The 23,780-nt window shown below is 41.6% G+C and overlaps 2 protein-coding genes across 8 annotated transcripts in view; one reads left to right on the top strand and one right to left on the bottom strand.

Annotated features, from left to right (window-relative positions):
* The window catches only part of PDCD11 (programmed cell death 11), a 44,301-nt gene extending 25,687 nt beyond the window's left edge, over positions 1 to 18,614 (bottom strand). For 2 of the 3 annotated variants that reach the window (XM_025467079.3, XM_035707715.2), the window contains exons 1-12: positions 18,463 to 18,614; positions 16,585 to 16,697; positions 15,390 to 15,521; positions 14,293 to 14,460; positions 12,345 to 12,506; positions 10,936 to 11,059; positions 8,876 to 9,057; positions 4,432 to 4,539; positions 2,341 to 2,547; positions 1,852 to 1,976; positions 1,609 to 1,669; positions 390 to 536 (exon numbers count right to left, since the gene is read on the bottom strand). In XM_025467079.3, the coding sequence (XP_025322864.3) occupies positions 390 to 536; positions 1,609 to 1,669; positions 1,852 to 1,976; positions 2,341 to 2,547; positions 4,432 to 4,539; positions 8,876 to 9,057; positions 10,936 to 11,059; positions 12,345 to 12,506; positions 14,293 to 14,460; positions 15,390 to 15,521; positions 16,585 to 16,677 (1,509 nt within the window). In that variant the 5' untranslated portion in view covers positions 16,678 to 16,697; positions 18,463 to 18,614. Of the gene's footprint in view, positions 1 to 389; positions 537 to 1,608; positions 1,670 to 1,851; positions 1,977 to 2,340; positions 2,548 to 4,431; positions 4,540 to 8,875; positions 9,058 to 10,935; positions 11,060 to 12,344; positions 12,507 to 14,292; positions 14,461 to 15,389; positions 15,522 to 16,584; positions 16,698 to 18,415; positions 18,436 to 18,462 lie in introns of those variants that run through there. The other variant, XM_049103195.1, reaches the window with a different exon arrangement.
* A 27-nt stretch (positions 18,615 to 18,641) lies between these two features.
* Positions 18,642 to 23,780, top strand: part of ATP5MK (ATP synthase membrane subunit k) — a 6,177-nt gene continuing 1,038 nt past the window's right edge. Inside the window, exons 1-3 of one of the 5 annotated variants that reach the window (XM_025467085.2) lie at positions 18,642 to 18,798; positions 22,835 to 22,930; positions 23,019 to 23,111. In XM_025467085.2, coding sequence (XP_025322870.1) covers positions 22,844 to 22,930; positions 23,019 to 23,108 — 177 coding nt within the window. In that variant the 5' untranslated portion in view covers positions 18,642 to 18,798; positions 22,835 to 22,843 and the 3' untranslated portion in view covers positions 23,109 to 23,111. Of the gene's footprint in view, positions 18,949 to 19,526; positions 19,664 to 20,522; positions 20,654 to 20,693; positions 20,718 to 22,834; positions 22,931 to 23,018; positions 23,112 to 23,780 lie in introns of those variants that run through there. The other 4 variants (XM_025467086.2, XM_035707718.2, XM_025467088.3 and 1 more) reach the window with 4 other exon arrangements.

Raw genomic sequence — 23,780 nt, 5'->3', positions numbered from 1 at the left:
TAGATCCCAGGACTCTGAGATTATGACTTGAGCTGAAGGCAGATACTTAACCAACTCAGCTATCCAGCTGCCCAGATATCATCAATGATTCTTGCTGGCCCAGCCCACCCTCACCTCTCCTTTGAGATATGATCATAGCATATAACCTGAACCAAACCATGTGACAAAAGGTCACACAGTGACTTGCTCACTTCATGTATGAATATTTTAACTCTCAATCATATCATGCAACTCTAAAGGGCAGAGATCAGTTTTCTCTTCTCAATGCCAGACATAGCACCAGAGATGTTATACGGTCATTTTGTGAAAAAGGGTAGAAACTTTATCTGAGAAGCACTGCTTTTTTCCCATCTGGTCTAAACCCCAATGAGACCCTTCAGGAGGCTCACCCGGCACTTGACCTCATCCCCAATGTGGTACTTCTTCTCTGGATTCTTTATCAGGATGTCAGCCAGGTGCATGGGAGGTATCAAGCCTCTGATTTGCTCACCCACCTTCACCAGCATCCCATATGGCTCTATGGTCAGCACTGTGCCCTAGGAAAGTACAAAGAAAAGTAGCCATCATTCCTCAAGAATGGCTTTTTTCCTCTACCTCTTACAACAAAGCAGGTCATATCTCTCTTTTGAAACTTAGCTTCCCAAGCTGATTGCCTATTAGCCCAAATGTCATGGGGTAAAGCACACACCACACACACTGACTTGAATGCAATCTAGTTTGTTAACGGGTACCGTCACATCTTTTTGTGGGAGTATGTTCTGTCTACTTCACAAGCACATTCTCTGAAGGAGGGGACTATGTCTCCTAAGGAACAAACTCTACAAAAGAGATCTGCTCAACTGGGGGTTAAATGGATGGACATGGGCAGCCCGGGCAGCTCAAGCGGTTTAGCACCACCTTTGGCCCAGGGCATGATCCTGGAGACCTGGGATCGAGTCCTGTGTTGGGCTCCCTGCATGGAGCCTGCTTCTCCCTCTGCCTGTGTCTCTGCCTCTCTCTCTCTGTGTCTCTTAAATAAATAAAATCTTAAAATAATAAAACAAATAAAATAAAAAAATAAAATAAAATAAAAAATAAAATAAAAATAAAAATAAACAGTTGGACAGGCGAGGCAACTGCAAGTGACTTCTTACTAACACCCCAGGAGTTCAATTACCACACAACTTCTTTTTTTTAATTAATTAATTTATGAGAGAGACAGAGAGGGGCACAGACACAGGCAGAGGGAGAAGCAGGCCCCCCGCAGAGAGCCCGATGTGGGACTCAATCCCGCATCCTGGGAACATGCCCTGAACCGCAGGCAAACGCTCAACAGCTGAGTCAACCAGGCGTCCCACAACTAACTTTTGATCTAATCTAATAAACACCATCAAATCCCAAGATTTCTGACCTACTGCCTCTGGGTATTTGGGGGATGCTATTAAAACTTTATCTTGAAATGAATTACATTTACCCAAGGGGAAAAAAAAAGAAAGTCCAGTTAACAGGCAGAGGCAAGGAACCTGACTTTAAGTGTGTTCACATGAGACCTAATGAGCTGACAGTTAACCCATGAACTAAAGAATGCCTAAAGATGGAAGAGTATCTGACGAGATGCTAGATTCTTACCTTTACTAATGCCCCAGGTTTGATGTCATGATATCTAAAGTACTGAGATTCAATAATAGACCTAGAAAAAAAGACAATACATTATTAAATAAGCTAGGGAAGAGGCTACCTAAAATTCAGGGCTAACAAAATCATGCTGGCAGGCAAGAAAACCCTCACCAAGTCAGGCCAGGAGAAAATGAACATGCATCCAGAGAGGAACACACTTCTACAGACCCCCACACATGTTGATGACAGACTTACGGCCTCAGAGAGAGCAACACCATCTCATCCATTTGGCTGTAATCAATGATTCTACACTTGTGAATGTTCCCTGGTTTGTAGGCCTCAGCATTGAAGATGTTCTTAGAATCGGAGAGATGGCTGAGCTACAAAGTACCAAGTGATTAATAGCAAGCCAGACACAGTAGATCTGAGGCAAGCAGATATGAAAGCACGTTGACAAGACTCAACACATTTATCACCTCCCATAAAAACACTATTGATTTCCTTTTAAAATAATTCTCTAAAACACTGCTCTTTACCATCAAAGAATAAAAGGTCAGAGAAAAGTCTAGATCATGGGTCAGTAAACTACAGCTGACGAGTTAGGGCCTATTTTCACAAATAAACGTTTTACTGGAACGTGGCCATGCCTTTTCATGTACATACTCTCTATGGCTGTTTTCTGGTTACAACAACAGAGCTGAGTAGTCAGGACAGAAATCGTATGGCCCACAAACCTCTCCTCACCCGAGCATAGGCCAGTGCCCCATCCTTCAGCCTGAAGGTGGCCCCAGCCTTGCTGAAAAAGCTCTGCACAGGAACATCATCCAGCACAGCTCCCAGGTGCTGGCAGGAGAGCCGGGTGAGTGAGCGCCCAGGCTGCAGGAAGATGGGGCGCAGGCTCAGCCGCACGGCCCTGGTTCGAGGATGGACACAGAGAACACAGGCTCTTACCTAGACAAGGGAAAGAGAATAATGAACAGGAGGAGGCATACAGGAGATAAGGCACCCAGAGCACACTTTCAGAGGTTGAGACTCCACATGTGCTGACCAGGTTACGGATGGAAGTCCTAGTATCAGCTTATGCGATCAAGGAGCATGTGGAAAATTCAAACGAAACGTCCCAGAGGAACTATGTGCAACTAAATCTGTTTACTCAAGGCCCGGAAAACATACTAGGTCCCCTCAACACTATGAGGCTAATAATGCATATGTACCAGAAGCCACGACTGGTGTTGCTGTATCAGAGGCTCATCTGAAAAACACCAGAAATAGCCTGCTCTGATTACAAGGTTACAGTATGTAAAATGTCTGCACTTTGTACATAAATATGATCATAAGGAGAAAAGGTTACTAGAAAAATGTTCACCAAAAAGTTAATATTATCACTAAGTGGTGGGAAAACCTGTTTAGATAAGAAGTAGATCTCTCTAGACTCTCGTAGCATATATTACTGTTAAAAACAAAAAAAACAAAAAAAAAAAGAAAAAAATTATTTTAGGATTCTTTTTAAAACTCTGAATAACATATATTGGGACTTTCTTCCCAAATACTCAAAATCACTACAGAAAATGTAGAAAAATCAGCCAGAGTTAATCATTATTAACACTTGACTGTATTATTTTCCAATATATTTTTTAAAGATTCTATTTATTTATTCACAAGACACACAGAAAGAGAGGCAGACACTGGCAGAGGGAGAAGCAGGCTCCTTGGTGGGAACCCGATACAGGACTCGATCCCAGGACTCCAGGATCACCACTTGAGCCGAAGGCAGACACTCAGCCACTGAGACACCCAGACAGATGTCCCATAACCTTCCAATATTTTAACCAAGTGCACCATTAAAAAACTTTTTAGGGGCACCTTGGTGGCTTAGTTCATTAAGCATCTGCCTTCGGCTCAGGTCATGATCCCAGGGTCCTCGTATCAAGCCCCACATCAAGCTCCCTGCTCAGGAGGGAGTCTGCTTCTCCCTCTCCCTCTGTTCCTCCTCTGCTCGTGCTCTCACTCTCTCAAATGAATAAATAAAATCTTTAAAAAATAAATTTTAAAAATAACAATAAAATTTTTTCAGGCTGCCTAGGTTGCTCAGTTAGTTGACTGTCTTGTCTCTTGATTCAGCTTAGGGTCATGATCTCAGGGTCATGAGATGACCCCTTATGGGCCTCCATACTCAGTGCAGAGTCTGCTTGCGATTCTTTCCCCCTCTCCTCCTACCCCTCCCCCAGCTCACACTCACATGTGCACTCATTCTCTCCCTCTAAAAGAAACAAAATTTTTTTAAAAATAAATAAAATTTTTCCAACATTGGATTTACTTTATCCATAGCATTTTTAAACCATGTTTTTTAATTTAAATGTATATTTTGTTCTTTTATGTTAAATATACTTCTTAAAACACTTTAACAGCAAAGATTCATTACCCACCCATTCCCTGGATCAAACTATATAAAAGAGTAAGAAATACAAACTGTAAGTTGCCATCTTTAAGTTGCCGAGACTCCTTCTTTAATCTCAGTCCACAGAAATAACCACAGTGGCTTCCTGTGGTCCTTCCAAAACGCCTTTTATTCCCCTCACCGCCTCTAACATCTGCACACATGCAGCCCTAGGATCTGTTCATAGCTAACTGTAATACTGGACAGCTGTCTGGGATACAACTGGAATCAAGAAAACATTTCTTTAAAAAAAAATAGAAAGAAAGAGAGAAAGAGAGAAAGAGAGAGAGAGAGAAGAGAGAAAGAGAGAGAGAAAGAAACAAAAAGAAGAAAGAAAAGAAAAGAAAAGAAAAGAAAAGAAAAGAAAAGAAAAGAAAAGAAAAGAAAACATTTCTTACTGCTTGATTTGAGAAATATGTTCCAGCTTTCTTGGGATCTAGGTGCATGAAGTCGACCAGGCCACTGAAGAATGTGAGGAAGTTTAGTGTAAGGCCAACTGGAGTTACCTAGAAATAAGTGGAACAAGAAGGAACCAAGAATGTGAGACACTGTTCATACAAATCCCTTACTGCCATATCTTCCACAACTGTGTGCCTCTCTCCTCTGCTGGCTAACCCTTATTAATCCTTTTTCCTGTAAAATTAAGTGGCAGGACAACTCCTGCCATTGGCTGTTCTTTTATTAAGTTCACCTCCTTTCTGGCCTGAGGGGCATCAATCCTCATCCACCTTAAGATATCCCAAAGGGATGGAGGGTAATTTGCACAAGGATCCTTGGGGAACTACCAGCCTGACAATGTGGACAAATTGTTGCTGACTTGGTGATCTGTGTAGACTAAGAAGGCAAAAACCAAATGCTGGCAAAAGGGAGATACTGATCATGCTGATTTGCCCCACAGAGCCCCCTAAAAGCCAGGGAATTAGAGGTGCCAAGCACCTCAAAAGACCAATGAGGCAGATAACTGAAATCCAGAAAACAGAGTTAAATACTTAGGTCCTCTCCTCAAATTACAAGGTCTACACTTCTTCCACCTCCATGGAAAATGAGAGTTATTCTCTGGGAAATCTGTACCAGACTCAAAAGACAAGGAAGAGTAGAAACCCTGAAAATGCAGATTAAGAAAAATTCTGAATATCATATAGACATAGATATGGAGACATGCAGGCCCTCTCCCATCTAGCTCTCAGGCAGCCACGATTATACCCTCCTGAGGAGAGATTAATAGATCCCTTCTACAGAAATCTAATATGCCAGAGAAGACTTGTAACAATTACATTTGGAGCTGCTCAAAGTCTGCTAGCTCCTAATCTGGACAGTGAAGTCAGTCAGTCAACAAACCCACCCAACCAGGCACACAATGTTTTTTAGCACCTCGCTCATAAAATGGCAGTCAAAACAAAAATTCAGTACAGATTACAAAGTAAAAATTGACTCCCCCAAAAGGTAGTTATATAGACAAATACATGTACATACCAAAACAAAGGAGAGATGAAAAAATAAGAAATTAGGAAACTAAACTTTAGGTCCAACATTGTCCAGAGTTCGAGAGAAAGAAGAGGAAACTATATATATATATTTTTTAAAGTCTGATAAGGGGCTAGTATCCAAAATATATAAAGAAATCTTACAATGTAATAATAAAATCTAATTTTAAAGTGGACAAAGGACTTTTGAATAGATATTTTTCCAAAGAAGATATACAAATGGTCATAACCCAATCGGCACATGAAAAAGTGCTCAACATTGCTAATTATTACAGAAATGTAAATCAAAATAACAAGGCGATAGCACATCACACCCACAGGCTGGCTATAATAAAAAGCATAGTAACAAGTTTTTGTGAAAATGGGGAGAAATCGGAACCCTTAATTGCTTGTAGGAGTGTAAACCCATGCTGCCACTTTGGCTGTTCCTCTAAAAAGTTAGTTACCGTATAAACAATTCCATTCCTGAGTATATGCCTAAGAGAAATGAAAACTTATGTCCCCAGAAACTTATGCACAAATTTCACAGCAATATTACTCATAATAGCCCAGAATGGAAACCACCCAACTGCCCACTAACTGATAAGTGTGTCACATCCACGATATGAAACAGTATTTAGCCATAAAAGGGAATGAAGTACTGATACACGCTACAACATGGATAAACCTTGAAAACATTGTTAAGTGAAAGAAGCCAGACACAAAAGGCCACATATCGTATGATTCCATTTATATGGAATATCCAGAGTAGACAAATCTAGAGTCAAAAAGTAGAGCCAAGGGCTTGAGGGAGGGAGGGAGGGATGGAGAGTGACCACCAATGGGTACAGGGTTTCTTACTGGGGTGATGAAAATGTTCTGGAATCAAATAGTAGTAACAGCTGCACACTTTTGTGAAATAAAAGTGAATACAATAAAAAAATCACTAATTTACACATTTTAAAAGGATGGATCCTCCTATATGTGAATTACACGTCAATTTGAAATAGAAAAGAAAAACAGTAATACAAGAAATTTTTTCAGAAGTAAAAGATCTGCATTTCCGAATTACAAGACAAATAAATGAAGAGAGATCCACACCAAAACATATCATGAAATCTTAAAATAAAAATGAAAGGGATAAAGATAAACTCTTGAACTCTTCCAAGGGGCACCTGGATGGCTCAAACATCTGACTCTTGATTTCGGCTTAGGTCATGATCTTGGGGTCGTGGGATCGAGCCCCACACCCAGTTCTGTGCCCCGGAGGGAATCTGCTGAAGATTCTCTCTCTTCCTCACTCTCTGCACCTCATCCTGCTCTTGCACTCACTCTTGCTATAATAAATATTTTTTTAAAAATTCTTAAAACTCAGGGGCACCTGGGTGGCTCAACGTCTGCCTTTGGACCCGGTGATGATCCAGAGTCTGCATTTCCTTCCTCCACCCTCCTAGCAGAGGTATATCAAATTTATGGTTAAATCATTATTCAGTCCTTAAATTACTATGATTATATAAATATTATGTACTGCTGACGTAGGTAACATACTACAATGGTTTCTTGAACAGCTTTTTTCCCTGGAGTTGATAATCAGCTTTGTTTATATATATATATATATATATATTTTTTATTTGATTTATTTATTTGACAGAGAAAGAGAACATAATTAGGCAGAGTGGCAGGCAGAGGGAGAGAGATAAGCCACTCCCCGGCTGAGTAGGGAGCCTGACTCTCAGCTTGATCCCGGGACTCTACTACTACTGAGCCTACTACTGAGCCACCTAGGCACCCCTGTTTTTGCCATTTGCTAAATTCTCTTCCTATCACTATTTCTTAATACATTCTATTTTTTTCCTCATACTATAATTTTCCATTAAGGTGTTCAAATCTTTAGATAACCTCATACTTTTTTTTTTTTTTAAACCACCTAGAGCCCTTTTTCCTGTTAATCCTCCTCCAGTCTAGACTGGCTACTATGGTAAGATTCCTGTAGAGCTGGTATTTTAGAATTTCCTTTCTCTGTCATCCTGGATCCTTCCCCTAATTTCTCTTATGTTGGAGTCTTCTTTGATTCCACATATTCCTCTTTTTTGGTTTACTCATTTTAGTATGGCACATTCTCCAGAAGCATCCTTGGTACAGTACATATGGGAGGTTAATTTCCTGACCTAGCATGTTAAGGATCCCCAAGACCATTCCCAGGTTCGCTGATGCATTAGAAGCTCTCAGTGGACTCAGCATATAGTGACACCTGTGACTGGTTTATTATAGTGAAAGGAAGCAAAGCAAAATCAGCAAAGGGAAAGGTACTTGGAGTACCGTTTCTAAGAATCCTTTCCTAGTGGATTCACAAACAATGCAACTGTCTGTTCAAGAAGCTCATGAGAGACTCCGTGCCCAAGGCTTTTTACTGGGGCTGGTAATGTAGGTACCCTCTGCCTGACATGTACCAAAATCCCACATTCCATATTGTTGACACAAACAATTCAGATACTGAGAGCCACTCGGTTCTGGGAATTATGGCAATCTTCCTATTTTCAGACACCAGCCAAATGGCCAAACTATTTGTATCAAAAGTGCCAACAGGCTTTCTTTTCTAAGGATCACATTCTGGGTCTTACCGTGTTACCTCTTTTCTGCCCATAAATTTGATATACCTCTGCTAGGAGGGTGGAGGAAGGAAAGGGAAAATTAGGAGAGCCAAATATTCATCTACCATGATAAGAAATTAAAACTCAATGCCTAAAATTGATAAAACAAGATATCAACAGAAACTTATTACTTAGAAATACGGAGGTAAATTTCCAAAGATGAAAAAGTTAAAGATGGAGTTAGGAGATAAAACAGTTCTTTGTTACATCTTTTAATACTACTTCACACTTTTTCAGGGTACCTGGGTGGTAAAGTCAGTTAAGCATCTGACTCTTGGTTTCAGCTCAGGTCATGATCTCGGGGTCCTGGGATTGACCCCTACATTGGGCTCTGCACTCAAGCATAGTATCTGAGATTCTCTTCTCTCTCTGCCCCTCCCCCTCTCTAAAATAAATAAATAAAATCTTAAAGAAAAACACCAAAATACTATTTGACCTTTTCAATCAGCACTGTCCAAAGGAAACATAATCCACATGTAAATATAGGACTAAGTTCTTGAGCAGTCACATTTTAAAAACTACAAAGAAACAGGTGAAATTTATTTTAATAGTAGTTCAATCCAATACATCCAAAATACTAATTCAACATATGGCACTGGCTATACCTTAAGTGTGACCAACAGTGACCAACATCTACCCTGTTAGCACAATTTTAGACTGTGCACATGCAATACTTCAACAAAAATTATCTCTATCTTAGAAAATAGTAATGACAATGAATGGCTTACCTTCTGTACCTGAGCTTTGACGACCAGTCCTGGTAGCAAGTTATTAAGGGTCCAGTTTTGCTCCTCAGTAGCAATGGCAGCAGAAACTTCAGAAGGACCAATAGACAGACCAACAACTCCTCCATTGCCTTTCACTTCTTCAATGATGCAGTTCAGGTACTGACCCACCTTCAGTTTCGCACCTGCAAGCCCCAGCCCCAGCCCCCAAAGGAAAAATACCTCCATGAGAAGGGCTCTTAACTTGAGCTCAAGCAATATCTGATAAGATCCATGGTCTACGTGCCCAGTTACCAAGTAATACTCATATTCGCAATCTCTCAGTGACCAACTACAAGAGGGGAATAAAGTGACCCTGACTGATCTGGAATCAACACCACTTTAAAATATGAAAATCTCAACAAGGCAAGAAGAGTGCTGGTTCAGAGGCCCTGGGGGCCCAAATTTCAATGGAATCTTCTAGGTGAGAAAATGTGTAATTGGCTCTCTTTGCTCAGTGGTTGGTTCGGCTGGCATCATGCGGTGGTGCTGTGGCGGCTTGGGGCGGTGCACATTCTCCTACACCGGGGCCCTGCTGGGTGTTTGAAGATTTCCGCGGCTGTTACCCTTGAATCAAGCTTGATTATTCTGGAAGCCTACCTGGGGGGGGTGCCCTTTCACAGATTAGGTACTAATCAGATACTGAATGGCTGAAGTTTGTAATTCACCCTCTTGGATCAGGCTGTGGAGATGTCTGTACCCTCGGAATGGCTCCTGCCACTCGAACCTGCAGGCTGTGAAGAGTCACGTCCTTTTTCCTTGGCTACTATGAGTTTTGTTCATGTAGAGGACACCTCCTATCTGGGTGGTGTTGGGCAGATCCTAGAAACTTCCATCTGATTTCCCTGCATTAACCTATGTGAGCAGCTGTAAACTTACTGGAGGAAAGAAACTGCCCAGAAATTTTGAGATGCTTAAATACTTTCAGACCAATTAGACTTATTTAACATGAATACTTGTTTTTACTAAAAGGATTCCAATAAAATATTTTATTTAATTTTTTTTTCAATAAAATATTTTAAAATAAGTTTGGTCTCCATAAAAATAAGGTGGTACCAAAAGATTTGTGGAAGTAAAAGGTAACCTATTTGTGAATGAGCATCACAGTTGACATCTAGCTATATACCTCTTTACAGCTTTATAGAAAAAGCTAAAATGAGGTTGACCTTAAAATTAAGGATTTTAGGTGGTGTACCACAGGATTTTAATGAACTAGATGTTAAGTAATGAAAATTTTTAGGGTGTAGAAATACTAACACTGAGGGTGGGGACGCCTGGGTGGCTCAGTGGTTGAGTATCTGCCTTCGCCTCCAGGTGTGATCCTGGAGTCCCGGGATCAAGTCCCATATTAGGTTCCTTGCATAGAGCCGGATTCTCCTGTCTCTGCCTCTCTTGTCTCTGATGAATAAATAAAAAAATCTTAAAATTTCCCAGTTCCTGGATGGGGGCATTTAGGTTTCTAGTCATATACTCTCTATCTATACCGGTGGTGATTCCCTGACACTTGCACCTATCTGAAGTTGTGCTATAGAATTTTAAAAGATTTAAGCATGTAAAGCAATGCATAGCATATTCTATAAGGTTGTGCCGGTTTATGATCAGTGATCTCATGGTATCACATGTTTCCCTGTATCCTCCTGACTTCAAGTGGTGGTAACAATTTGGGCACCAGTTTGGGGCTATTAACTCCTCTTTTATTTTTGTTTTGAGTCCCATACTGGGCTCCCGTTAGGGAGCCTGCTCCTCCCTCTGCCTGTCTCTGCCTCTCTGTTTCTCATGAATAAATAAAAACATTTTTAAAATTTAAAAAAAAATGTGAAATTGGTCCATTGGATCTCAGACCCTGTGACTCATTGGTCTTTCATACATATTCCCTTTTCTATCAGCCAGAATTGATGCTGATTTTAGCAAAGCCAAACAGCCCCTGAGGTCATCATTCTGTCATTTTACTCAGCAAGTGGTATTTAAACATCCCCACATGCACCACCTCAGTACCATGTACTGGCCCTTTTCTTCCCCCTCACCTTTGTTCTTCTGTCGGATATACTCCTGGGCTTTCTGTAATGGCAGAAAGGCTCTGGCCCCACTAACACCAATGTCCACTAGGTAGCCATGGTCTTCCAAGCTGGACACAGTGCCTGTGAGCAGCTGGAGGAAGACAAAACATTCCCAAGTTCAAAACCCGAAGGTAATGCGACACACAACAGAAAATCCACTACCAAACATGAATGTTCCCACCATCAATCTTAACATGTCATCCCACAATCCTCCCCCCAGCACTCCTCCCAACAACTTCAGTCCCACTAGAGGATAGAAATGAGAAAGACATCAACCTAATTCTCCCAGGGCTTGAGGGATCTTATGGTTTCCAGACAGTGAAAAGTGTTACACACACACAGTTGAATGGAATGACAAAGAGGGGTTTCTCCCCAGGAGAATTTTCAAAAGATAGGGAAGACTATTGCTACACAAAGAGGAGTAAATCAGATGGCCCTGCAATGTCAATCCCAGAGCCGTGACTAATCCAGAACTAGTCTTCTGGCTGTCACCACATCCAAGACTTCAAAAAAAGAAAAAAAATCTTGCCAACCTCTTTTACATTTCATGGGAAGCGGTATGGAATTCAAATCTGGCTCTTACTTACTAATTTGGTCTTTGACAAGTCATAAACCTTTCTGAGTCTATTTTCTCAAATGTGTGAGAGGAACACCTATATATCTGCCTCACAGGGTTGCTGTAAGAATTTCTTCAGATGAAATGTCTAAAACAGCACCTGCCAAACACCAGGCTCTTGACACTTGTCAATGTCCTGCACCTTGGCTTACTTTTATTCCCTTTCTAGCCAGCTTTCAGGGCCTGTCCCAAACTGATTGCTTCTAACTAAAAGTTAGAAGTTCATACTGATCTTAATTACAAGAGCACTGAGATGAGTGTAGTTATTTGAATTGTTTATACCTGTTGGAAGTTGAGACTGGGAGCTAGAAACTAATTCCTCCTGAATCTCTCTAGGGACTGGGAGACACATTAGTAAGCTGTCCATCATTGCAGGTGACAGAGTATCTACCCTGTCTCTGTGATCAGAGAGCAGCCCTCAAGCATTCCCCACAGATGCCAGGCAGCCTCTGAAAAAGACTTAACCTGTGGAGGACAAGTAAGCCACTTGAAGAATTCTTCATCCCTGCTATGCCTCATTGAAGGCTTGTTTTTTTTTTCTTTTTTTGCCACCAGTGAACCATCCCTTTCTCCCCTCCAAGGTAATGTGATTAGGCTCAAGTCTTCAATTTCCTATAGGTACCCAAGCACCCTGGAGACCCCTCCCCACCCCAAGAAAAGACTCATCTCTGTGTGTAGCTATGAAGCTGGGTACTCCCCCAGGAGGCAGGGCAGGAGAAAGGCACATTGTTCACTCCTTTTTCTTTGATCCCATACATACCATGCCAGGCTTCAGGGCCTCAGCACTTAGCACTTCGTTGACATTTTTGGGGTTCAGAGATAGCTTGACACTCTTTTTGCCGCTCTCTGTGATGCCCACACTGCTCACCACACATCTCACTAGCATCCCAGGTGAGAAGAGTTCAGACAAGCAGACCAGGTCCTACATAATACAAATGAGAAAGATCCAAAACATACTCCTCCTCTGAACCAGCATACCATTGCTCAACTCTTGCTGAGTGGTTTCTCATCCTCAGACCACAAAGAACCCGCAAGGCAGACAAAGTGAGTAACTGCCCACCAAAGAAAGAGGGATCTGTCACTAAGTCACAGTCTTCAGTTTCAGTAGAAGGGCTTCAAATATCTCCACAGAACAGGCAGATGTAAATGACTTGTCAAGAGTTGTCTGTATTCGTTGTCTTCATTTCTTCACCTTTTGCTCACCCTTCCACTCACTATAACTGTGCTCCACCCCTCGCCTACCACTTTATCTCCCAATAAAATCATCAGTAACCTTCATGTCACTAAATCCAATAATCCCTGTCACTGTCCCTCTTATATGTGACCATTAAAAAGCATTTAACACTGATCGTGGCACCTGGGTGGCTCTGTCAGTTTGAGCATCTGATTCTCTTTCAGCTTAGGTCTCAGGGTTGTGGCACTGAGCCCGGCTTGGGCTCTGTGCTCAGCAGAGAGTCTGCTTGGGATTGTCTCCCTCTCCCTCTTACCCTCCCTGCTGCGCACATGTGTGTGCACGCTCTAACATAATATAGTATGGTATAGTATAATATAATATAATATAAATATAACATAACATAACATAACGTAATAACATAACGTAATATAATATAATATAATATAAAATAATCTTAAAAAACCCTCGAGGGTCAGTCTCTCAGTCTCTTCTCACTCTATTCAGTCCTTCTAGGCATCTTTTTTCCCCTCTTAGCTTCAACTGCCACCTATGTGGAGCAGCCTCACACATGTACATTTCTAGCCCAGACTACTCTGAACTCTGGAATCATCTATCTACTGGATGTCTCAACCATTTCTCAAATTCGACACCGCACAAAATAAAATTGTGATTGTCTCTCCCAATCCAGTTCTCTCTCTGAGTTTCTCCCTCAGGATGGCAAGGCTGACCATCACGTCACATATAACAGAAGCCTAAAACTCATCCCCCCATCAAATCCATCAGCACTGACTTTATCTCCTCAGTCCTCAGTAAACCCTAAATGCAGCCTGCTGTCCATCCCAGAGCTAGACTACTACAATAACTCCCTCACTGGTCTCTAAGCAACGACACATACATCTTCAATCTATTGTCTATGCTGTCTACATGTCACCCACCCTCATAAGGACACTTCAAGGGCTTCCCATTGGTTCTAGAATTAAAAACCAATCTTTAACATGGTCTGGACTCCACCCAGCTCTCTTGCCCCATCCCACACCACTCTCCCTTGCTCTCTCAGCTCCATATTGTGCTCCTTCTGCCTGAACTCCCTTCCTTCTTTACCTGGTACACCCTCATCCTTCAGATCTCAGCTTAAGCATCCCTTCCCCAGGGAAGTCTTCCAGGCTCCCTGAGCTAAGTCAAAATCCCCTTATTTAAAAAAGAAAAAAGGGACATCTCGGTGGCTCAGTGGTTGAGCATCTGCCTTTGGCTCAGGTCGTGATCCCAGGTCCTAGGACTGAGTCCATCAGGCTCCACACAGGTCCATCGGGCTCAGCACAGGGAGCCTGCTTCTTTCTCTGCCTGTGTCTCTGCCTCTCTCTCTTTGCCTCTCTCACAAATAAATAAAATCTTAAAAAAAAAAAAAAAAATCCCCTATTACAAACTCTTGTAACACCTTGTATCTTGACTTCTTTGCAGTTAGCAAGGTTGTAATTTTACATCCACTTGAATACCATTTAGCTTCAGTTACAGACTATGTTCAGGCTTCCCTTACCTTCAGAGGTTCTTCTTGAGCTACCTGCTCATTCAGCTGCTCGGTATAGGCATCACAGATTTCTGTTGCTTGCACAAAGCCCTGGAGGCCATTGGGCAGACTGATAACCAGTTCTAGTTCATGTACCTCCTTCACACAACCCAAAATCCGCATCCCCTCACGCAGGGACTAAAAGGGAAAAAGTGAAATGTGTATGACAGGGAAAAGAACAATGATTGAGGATGTTAGGGGGTCTTTTAGTCACAACTCTGACATATAAAAGCTACAGGAAATACATGTGTGTATTATGTAAGTATACTTATCAGATAGCTGACTGAGCACCATAAAACAGCATCATGATACAGAGGGCACTTTTGTCTTTTGCTTTACTCCAAAGACCCCAAACTCAAAATGAAGGAAACAGGCCAGTGGAGTCGATGGCAGTCTGGAGTGTGCATGCCAGGCCTAAACAGGACAACCATTACTCAGCTCTATGTGACTAAACATGAGGGAATGCAAGTTTGTGCTGTCAGCACTCTCAAATTTTTACAAGATGCCAGAAATCACATTTTTCTGGGAAATTTTTTCTAATGTTGACACAAAGTTAAATAATTATTTTTCTATGTATCATATAAGACAAAATACTTCTGCAGGCTGAATCTGAATCTTTTCCTTAGGAATCATTTGGCTTTTTTTTTTTCTTTTTTATAACATATATCCAAGTTATAATCTAAAAATGTAAACAACATTAAAAGCCCACTTCACTTCTCCAAGAGAATTTCCATAACTATGAAATGGAAGAGTAGAAGTAGAAAGGTTTAAAGTTATTGCTGGTTCTAACCTATGAATCTACTAAAACACAAGTTTCATGAAGACACAAGCACAATGAGGGACTCAGCAGCTAAAAAGAAAAACAACACATGATCCCAGGCACTGGTTAATAATTGAAGGCAATAATGCTCAGTTCTGAGCACTAACTGAAAAATCTCCACAGAGGTGTGCACACAAACATACGTGCATACATACAAAAAGAATCAAGGAAAAAAATAGAGAAGAACATATACAAACTTAAGTGACCCAGGTAGTTTGTTTAGAACAAAAATCAAACTGTAACAAACCTCAACACTAAGGACTTCAAACTTCTCTCTTACAGACTTGCTGCTTTCTCTCTTCTCGATTTTCAACTTTTTTGTTTTTGCTGGCCCTTTCTGGCTCTTTTTCCTTTTGGTGGATTCCTCTTCAATAGAAATCTACAAAGGGGGGAATAAAAGATCCAAAAGAAAAAAGAGAAACAATTCTGTGCTTTCTCTCCAATTTCAGGTCACCTGTCACCTTGCCTTGTTACTCCTGTACTGTACCTCACTCCCAGTATTCCTGTTAATTCCTGTGCCAATCCCATTCTGTCACCAATATTCCCTTTGCCCAAGGTGGGAGCCTTCTTCATATTCTCAAAAGCCTCTTCTCTCCTATGTGCTTCCTCCTTTGCCTGGGATGAACACTGGGATCCCCACTATGAGAAGCAATTTGGAAGAGTTTGTAAAAATGGGATGGTGGAGACACGGAGACCTGAGTTAAACTCCCAACTCTGCCATAGCAAGCTATACGGTTTTGGTTAAAAAGGTAACCTCTCTCAGCCTCAGTTTCTTATAATGGAATGATGTTCTCTACTCCACTGTAGTTGGAAAGATCACATAAAATACACATAAGGTCATAAATCAAATGACAGTTCCCTGCCCTCTAGCATTTAGAGCAATACCTACTCTAGGTCAAGATGGTGAATTTCAATGCAAATTCTAAATTATTGTATTATTATATTATTAATATACACGGCAAGGATCCCATTTAAAAATCAACCACAAGTGCTTTTTCTCCTTTATTTTTAATTAATTGAAATATATTTAACACTCAATGTTACATTAGTTTCAGGTACACAGCATAGTGATTTGATGACCCTACATATTATATTATCCTATGATCCCACAAGGGTAGCCAACAACTATCACCATACAATTCTATTATAATACCACTGAGTGTAGTCCCCATGTTGTACCATTCATGACTTACTCTACAACTTTTCTCTCCATCTTTAACCAACATGGCACAAAGTTCTTAAGAATAACAGCACTGCAAGCTCAAGTACTAAATGCCTTGCTTCAAAAAATATAGCCTCATGATGGTACAGACTCTCTAACAAGTTCAACTTACAAAAGTAGACTTCAAAAAGAAACAAATACGGAAAGTACCATTCTCAAGGTTCATTCTTCACAAGGATACTAGAAAGTGTAAAATGGGTCTTACAAGCACATCACTTACATCAAATAAGTTGTCTTGTTCAACTGACTGCTGGAAAGCTTTCTCTAATTTGTGGGTCTTTCTTGTACCCCCTCGGGGGAAGCTTTCTTCCATGGCTGCCGTATTTGAGTCACCTAAAAACAATGTAAAGAGTATCAATGAGCTATATTGCCTTGGTGTGAAATTTCCTAAAGGTTGTGATCAGCGGGCAAGAGATAAAACCTTCTAGCGCCAATGTGCTAGGTAACATTCAGGACTAAGAAATCAGGTTTGATGCTAGACCTCAAATAACCCAAATTTCATCTTTCCAAAGATCCCTGCTTCAAAACCACAAATCCATACATTTTCCTCCAGGAAAAGAAATTATAGATCCAACATAGTAAATATCACATTATAGCCACAGTTAAGTCAGAGATACACAAGTTAATATATAACTCCCTAGCTTCAAAGAATATGCACAATTTTGGGGGGCCTGGGTATTTCAGTCAAGTAAACATCTGAATCCTGATCTCAGGGTCGTAAGCTCAAGCCCCACATTGGGCTCCTCACCAGACATGGAGCCTTCTTTAAAAAAAAAAAAAATTAAAAGAACATGCACAATTTTAAGAAAATAAAACAATTATGAAAATAATTTAAAATACCAATCGGCGCACCAGGCTAGCTAGGTCAGAAGAGCATGCAGCCCTTGATCTCAGGGTCATAAGTTCAAGCCCCACGTTGGGTGTAGAAATTACTAAAAATAAATAAATAGATAAAACACAAATCAAATTATAGACAAAGAAATATGAAGTGATGTGGCTTCAGTAACGAAGGCAAACTTCTTAAAGACATCTTTGAGCTGTTAAAAGATGGAAAAGAGGGACGCCTGGGTGGCTCAGTGGTTGAGCATCTGCTTTTGGTTCAGGGCGTGATCCCAGGATCCTGGGATCAAGTCCCTCATCAGGCTCCCTGCAGGGAGCTGCTTCTCCCTCAGCCTATGCCTCTGCGCCTCTCTCTGTGTGTCTCTCATGAATAAATAAGTAAAATCTTAAAAAAAAAAAAAAAAAAAAAGGAAACGATTTTGACAGGTGGAAAAGGAAAAAGAGAAGGAATGTGAGAAATGTGAGACTAGGCATAGAAACAGTTAAAGCCAAATACTTCCATAATCACCAGTAATTTCTCAAAAAACTGCACAAGAAGTTGCTGTTTCCTTTCTTTGATGAACTGTTTAGACCACAGGGGGAATAAAGCATAATAATCAATTTAATAATCTTAAATCGGAGAAGACAGGTGGGCTTTTTTGTGAAAGATTTCAAACTACATTATGAGTAGTTTGATGTTTACTTTGACAAGTCAGAACCCTAAGTAGGGGAAGAAACAGAACAGCAACCAAGAAAAATATACTGCAGGCTACAGACAGGAAGAGAAACAGGGCTGAAGGAAAGTGAACAGAGTAGAAGTCAACTGCAGGGCAGCAAAGAGAAACCATACGAAAGAGGACAGGTCTAAACGATGGTTTTGAGAGACACTTGGAATAAGGATCTAGAAAGGCTTTCGACTACAGTGGAGGTGAAGACCCAGTGGAAGCCTTGGATTTGGCATCAGGAAGAGGTGGGTGCACGCTTCGGAGAAACAGGAAAGGGCAGAGAAGTCTAGTTTGCAGGGAATTTGACCCTAAATGTCAGTTCAGACAAGGAGAAACTGAAGTTCCAAAAAGGCGATCCAGAGACAGAGAAGAGACATAAGGAACTTCCCAAGGATAGAGCCTGATACTACAGAGGTCCGCATCTGAGCCGGTCCGAGATGGCTGAGCCACTCACGCAGCAGCGGAGGTGCGTGGCAGGGACCCAGAGGACCTAGCCCTGGAACAGACCTGGAAGCCACGAGCTCTCCTTCCTTCTCGCCCCTTTTCTCACTCACCAGCCCCGTGACACCAGCACCTCTACTTCAGAGCCCGTATAGCATTAGAGTCACACACGAGGAGAGCACATCCGCGGGACAACCCCTCTATTCCGGAAGCGTGGGCGGGCCCATCACCCGACTTCCGCTACCACGCTGAGTCCTACTGGTCGTGGGGAGGAAGTTTAGAGACAGGAAGCGGAAGGGCGGGACTTCGGGCCGTAGCCAATCGACGCTGAAGGCTGAATAGGCTCTGGCCCGTTGAACGCGTGCGGGGGAGGCGGCTTCTTCCGGCCGGCCGCAGGTTAGCTGCGTACGTTGAAGGACACAACCAGTGGAGTTGCTACCTTTTGCGAGGTGGGTGTGTGGACGGGATCCCCGGCGCAGGCTTCGTGCCTCCGCTGTGAAGGGGTGGCACAAAACTCCGACCGTTCCTGATGCAGAAACGCCGCTAGGTCTTTGCTTTGGGGAGCGAGAACAGCGGAGAATTGGGGAAAGGAATTGGAGGTAACGAGGGAGCCAGGGCGCGAGGGTCGGACTGGGAATCCAAGGGGCGAGGAGGATAGGAGGTCCCAGAGGCTCCCATAGTTCCCAAAGGCCCTTGGATCCCTTTACGATGAGGAAAAATGAGGCCCGCTGCGAAGGGACACCCCCCAAGGTCACCTAGCGATGTAATACTGAATGAAACTCGGGCTTCTGGCCAGATTAACCTGTTTTCCTCGGTTATGCCCATAGTCTGTTTCCACTGTGCTGTGCCTAGGGAGCTGGCCAGCGAGGCCTCCTTTAGCTGCGCTGCAGCCTTTGTCAAGGCGGGAATGTGTGCGGCCCGGCGCCCGCAGTCGGCCAGGCCGGCGGTCCGCGGGTTAGAGTCCAGGCTGTCGGATCGCAGCGGGAAGGCCTTTTCCCTCTAAGGGGCAGCCAGAACAGGGAGCCGAATACCCCCCTTGAAGTGCAGAAGGCTGCTTTCGGTACCCGAGTGGTTCTCGACTTCTACCTCGTGATCTCACCGCTCCAGCTAGGTGGGTGTCCAGTCAGGGAAATGCAGTTGGTCCCTTTGGGCCTTCTCTGAAATGCCCGTTTCGCAGGTGAAGAAAGACGTGGAAGGCGTCATTCCTGTTTACTCGCGGTAGGCCCGTTAATTGGAAACGAGAGTGAGACCCCATGCTTCGACTTCTCCACGGGCTACCTACCATTTAGCAGTTAGTGCATTTATTAGTCTTAGGTAATTTGTTCCTTGTTGTGTCTTTCTAAACTTTGTACGGTTCAAAAAGGAGTAAGGTCTCAGTTCGAGTTATTCCACAGAGGGTGCTCTAGCCCCAAGGGTTGGAGATCTTTGTCCAAAAGTAACGTGCAGCTCGCGGAAGGGGGCAAGCCCCAGTGCTTGTAGGCTTTTATCCCATTGTTTATTTCACCGGCAACATTTTACTCCGGACTCGTGCCTCCATCTCACCTGCACAAGAGTCTTCAAGATCCAGACTAAATCTCAGTTCCTATGCCATGCCCTTCCCTGCAGTCAGAATTAGTCCTCTGTGGAATATCAAAGCCTTCCTACCATATTGTGTAGAGAGAAATTTAGGGCGCTTTAAAATTGTTTCACTTGGACACCACGTCCTCCTAAAAATTTTTGTTACACACAAGGGAGTGGGGTTATCATTTAAATAATAACGGCAAAGTTAAGCTCCTGTTTTGTGTAAGGTTTCTCCTAGAAACCTACTTAATACCAAAAGAATCCAAAAGTGTATCATGAAGATTAATGGAGGGGAAACTATGCCTTTAGTAGGTCTAGTAAAATGAAACCATTAACATAAAAGCTACATTAAAAAGATTTATTTTAATGGAGATTTCCCTTCTTGGTCTGGAAAGGCCAAGTCCCCTGAGGAGACTTAAGGAAGTTTGGATTTCCTTCATTGTTCCAAGAACCTTATTGAAACTTCAGGATTAAGGTCATTTGTCCAAATTTTCATTGCCAATTCTGTGCACGAGAACGCCTCTGAAGGCCTTTGAATGGTAAACAGGGGAGTGCCAGTTTCCATAGCAACGACTTCCTCACAGATCTTTCCCTCTTCCATTTCATCAAGAGCCAGCTGAGTCACAGCCACTGCCTACCAATCTCGACCGGACCTCGACCGGCTCGTCTATGTTGCCAATCGACTCGGCGTGGCGTCGGTCGTGGTAGATAGGCGGTCATACATACGAATTTTCAAGTGTTCTGGTGACCTTTGAATGTGCTTTTGTTATTTTTTATTTTAACAAATATATGCCTGTGTAATATATAGGTACTTATAACTCCTCTTAAAAGTCTGTTGCATATTTTTCCAGAGTTTTTTTCTGTATATTTAATAACAAATATTTGGTTTTCTATTACTGCAGTATCTTTTAAACTTTAGCTTGCATAAGAAATGCCTAGAGGGCATATTAAAGCAGATTACTCCTGGGCCCCAGAGTTTCTGAATAGGCCTGAGGTCAGGCCTGAGAATTTGCATTTCCAACAAGTTTCCAGTGGTGTTGCTGCTGGTCTAGGAACCAGACCTTGAGAACCATTTATGTACTATGTAGTATAATGTCCAGAAATAGATTTTTTTTTCAGTTAAACATACACAGGGACATCTTCCCATGTCCATGCATAAATATCTGCACATTGTAGTTCCTCAAATGGAAACTATCAGTCTCTTGTATGTAGATTAACTTTTCATTTTTTCCCGTTTATTTTCATAAACAGTATTTCAGTCATCCTTCTTGACCCATAGAACATGTTTCCTTTAAGGGTAAATTCCTGGAGAACAAATGAACCAGCTACCTAAAAGGGTATATTAATTTTATAATTTGATAGGTATTGCAAAATTGCACCTTAGGAAAAGTACCAGTTTACACTCAGGCAACAGGAAATGCTTTATTTTCTCATTCTTACTATTTATTATTTTTCCTAGTCTGATAGTTTAATATCGGCCTCATTTACATTTCTTTGATCACTTTTGTGTTTTCCCATTGAGTTTTTGGCCTTTATATTTTCCCTTTCCTGAGGTAACTAAAATACTGGTCCATGTTTTCTTCCAGGATTCCTCGGCTTTACTATTTATATTTAGATCTTTTACCTATTTTGGTGTAAGAAGTGGGAATTCCAGCTTTCCTGATACCTCCAATAGCTAGTATGTATCCTAGGGGTGGGAGTTAGATGCTGACAGCACCGTAGCCTAGGTAGTGAGTATCCTGTTTATAACTAGTTGACAGACTTTGATAATGGCATTTTGGTAGGATCTCCATCTTTAAGAACTTGAACCAGCATTTTCTTATAAATTCTTTAAACTGTGGAAATATATATATATATATTTTAAAGATTTTATTTATTCATGGGAGACAGAGAGAGAGAGAGAGAGAGAGAGGCAGAGACACAGGCAGAGAAAGCAGCAGGCTCCATGCAGGGAGCCCAATGTGGGACTCGATCCTGGGACTCCAGGATCACGCCCTGGGCCAAAGGCAGATGCTCAACTGCTGAGCCACTGAGGTGTCCCACTTCCAGTTCTTATACTCTGATGTACATCCCTTTTGTTAAAATAATGTTAATTTTTAAAAAATGGTAGTATCAGTTCCATTTAGTAAATGATCCCTTCTCTTCCCATTCCTAAAATTATAAGAAAAATTGTGAGCGTGCCTGAGTGGCTCAGTGGTTGAGCGTCTGTCTGCTTTTGGCTCGGGTTGTGATCGAGTCCCTCATCGGGCTCCTTGTGGGGAGCCTGCTTCTCTCTCATGAATAAATAAATAAAATCTTTAAGAAGGAGGAAAAGAAAAATTGTGAAAGGGGTTGCAAGTTGAGCTGTTTATTTGGTGGTTACCCTTCTTAGAAACTTTGAAATGTATCAGAAGCTCCAACTTTCAGCTACTCCTCTTAAAAGGAGTAGGCATGATTGAGTCCATGCACAATGTAACATGATGTAGTGAGAACCAAAAACAGTATCAAGCAATATTGGGTTAAAGGGTGGGCCTAGAGATTACTGTGTTCTCTTCAGTGCTAAATGATTTGATGTATATTTTGGAATGTTATACAGTAGCAACCGAGGTCAAGTCTTCCTTCTGAAAGTTTCTCTTATCAATAAGTTTTTCACCATCTTTGCTACTTGTTTTGGGCAAGACATAAGAACTCGTAATATTTATAATGCAATGACTTTAACTTAAAGAAAAACAAAAAAACAAGGGGTGCTTGGCTGGCTCAGTTGGTGGAGCATGTGACTCTTGATCTCCGGGTTTTGAGTTCAAGCCCCATGTTGGATACAGAGATTACTGAAAAAAATAAAATCTTTAAAACAACAACAAAATGAAACTTAATTTTCTTTTAAATTGCATCCAAACCAATTTATTATTGCTTTCTTTTTTTTTTTTTTTTTTTTTTTTTTTAAAGCTTGAAATCATGGCAGGTCCAGAAACTGATGCCCAATTCCATTTCACTGGTATCAAAAAATATTTCAACTCTTACACTCTCACAGGTAGAATGAATGTAAGTATTAACAATACCTTTAAGCAGTTATGATTTAGTATAATATAGGTGGCATTAGCTCTTGTTTACTTTCTCCTTTCTTTTTCAGTGTGTATTGGCCACATACGGAGGCATTGCTTTGATGATTTTATACTTCAAATTAAGGTCTAAAAAAACACCAGCTGTGAAAGCAACATAAATGGTAAGGAATTGACATTTTAAAGTTGGTAACTGGGCAGCCTGGGTGGCTCAGCGGTTTAGCACTGCCTTCAGCCCAGGGTCGGTCTGATCCTGGAGACCTGGGATCGACTCCCACGTTGGGCTCCCTGCATGGAGCCTGCTTCTCCCTCTGCCTGTGTTTCTGCCTCTCTCTGTCTCTCGTGAATAAATGGATAAAATCTTTTTAAAAAAATTTTATTCATAAAAGAATAAATAAAAGTTGGTAACTTAGCCATTATGTTGGTAGGGTTTTTTCCCTTACTATAAAAGTAAATTGTCCTTGTGCAGTTACATACAAGAGGAAACTATTGTTCATATCTCAGTACCTTGACCATTTTTGTTAATATTTTGGTTTGGCTTTTTTTTTTTTTTTTTTTTTTAATTTGGTTTTCAGTGGCTAGGAGTCCTGTCTGTAATACTGTCTTATAACAAATGTCTTCCTCTAGTAGTTGAATGTATGAGTGTATATGGATATTTGATGTATATCTGTTCCCTATTAGAATTTTTTTAAATATGAAATATTGCATTGAACGCTTTGGAGCTTGGGTTAAAGGGTGGGCTTAGAGACTACTATGTTCTTTTCCATGCTGTAGTGTTGCCTATTTGATTGTTTTAAGCTTAAGGACTTTTCCCCAAGGGTTATGGGGTGCCC

The sequence above is a fragment of the Canis lupus genome, chromosome 28, assembly GCF_003254725.2.
Source record: "Canis lupus dingo isolate Sandy chromosome 28, ASM325472v2, whole genome shotgun sequence".
Classification (NCBI taxonomy): Eukaryota; Metazoa; Chordata; class Mammalia; order Carnivora; family Canidae; genus Canis; species Canis lupus.
The sequence above is the reverse complement of the archived record's forward strand: the minus strand, read 5'-3'. Positions and strand labels throughout refer to the sequence as shown.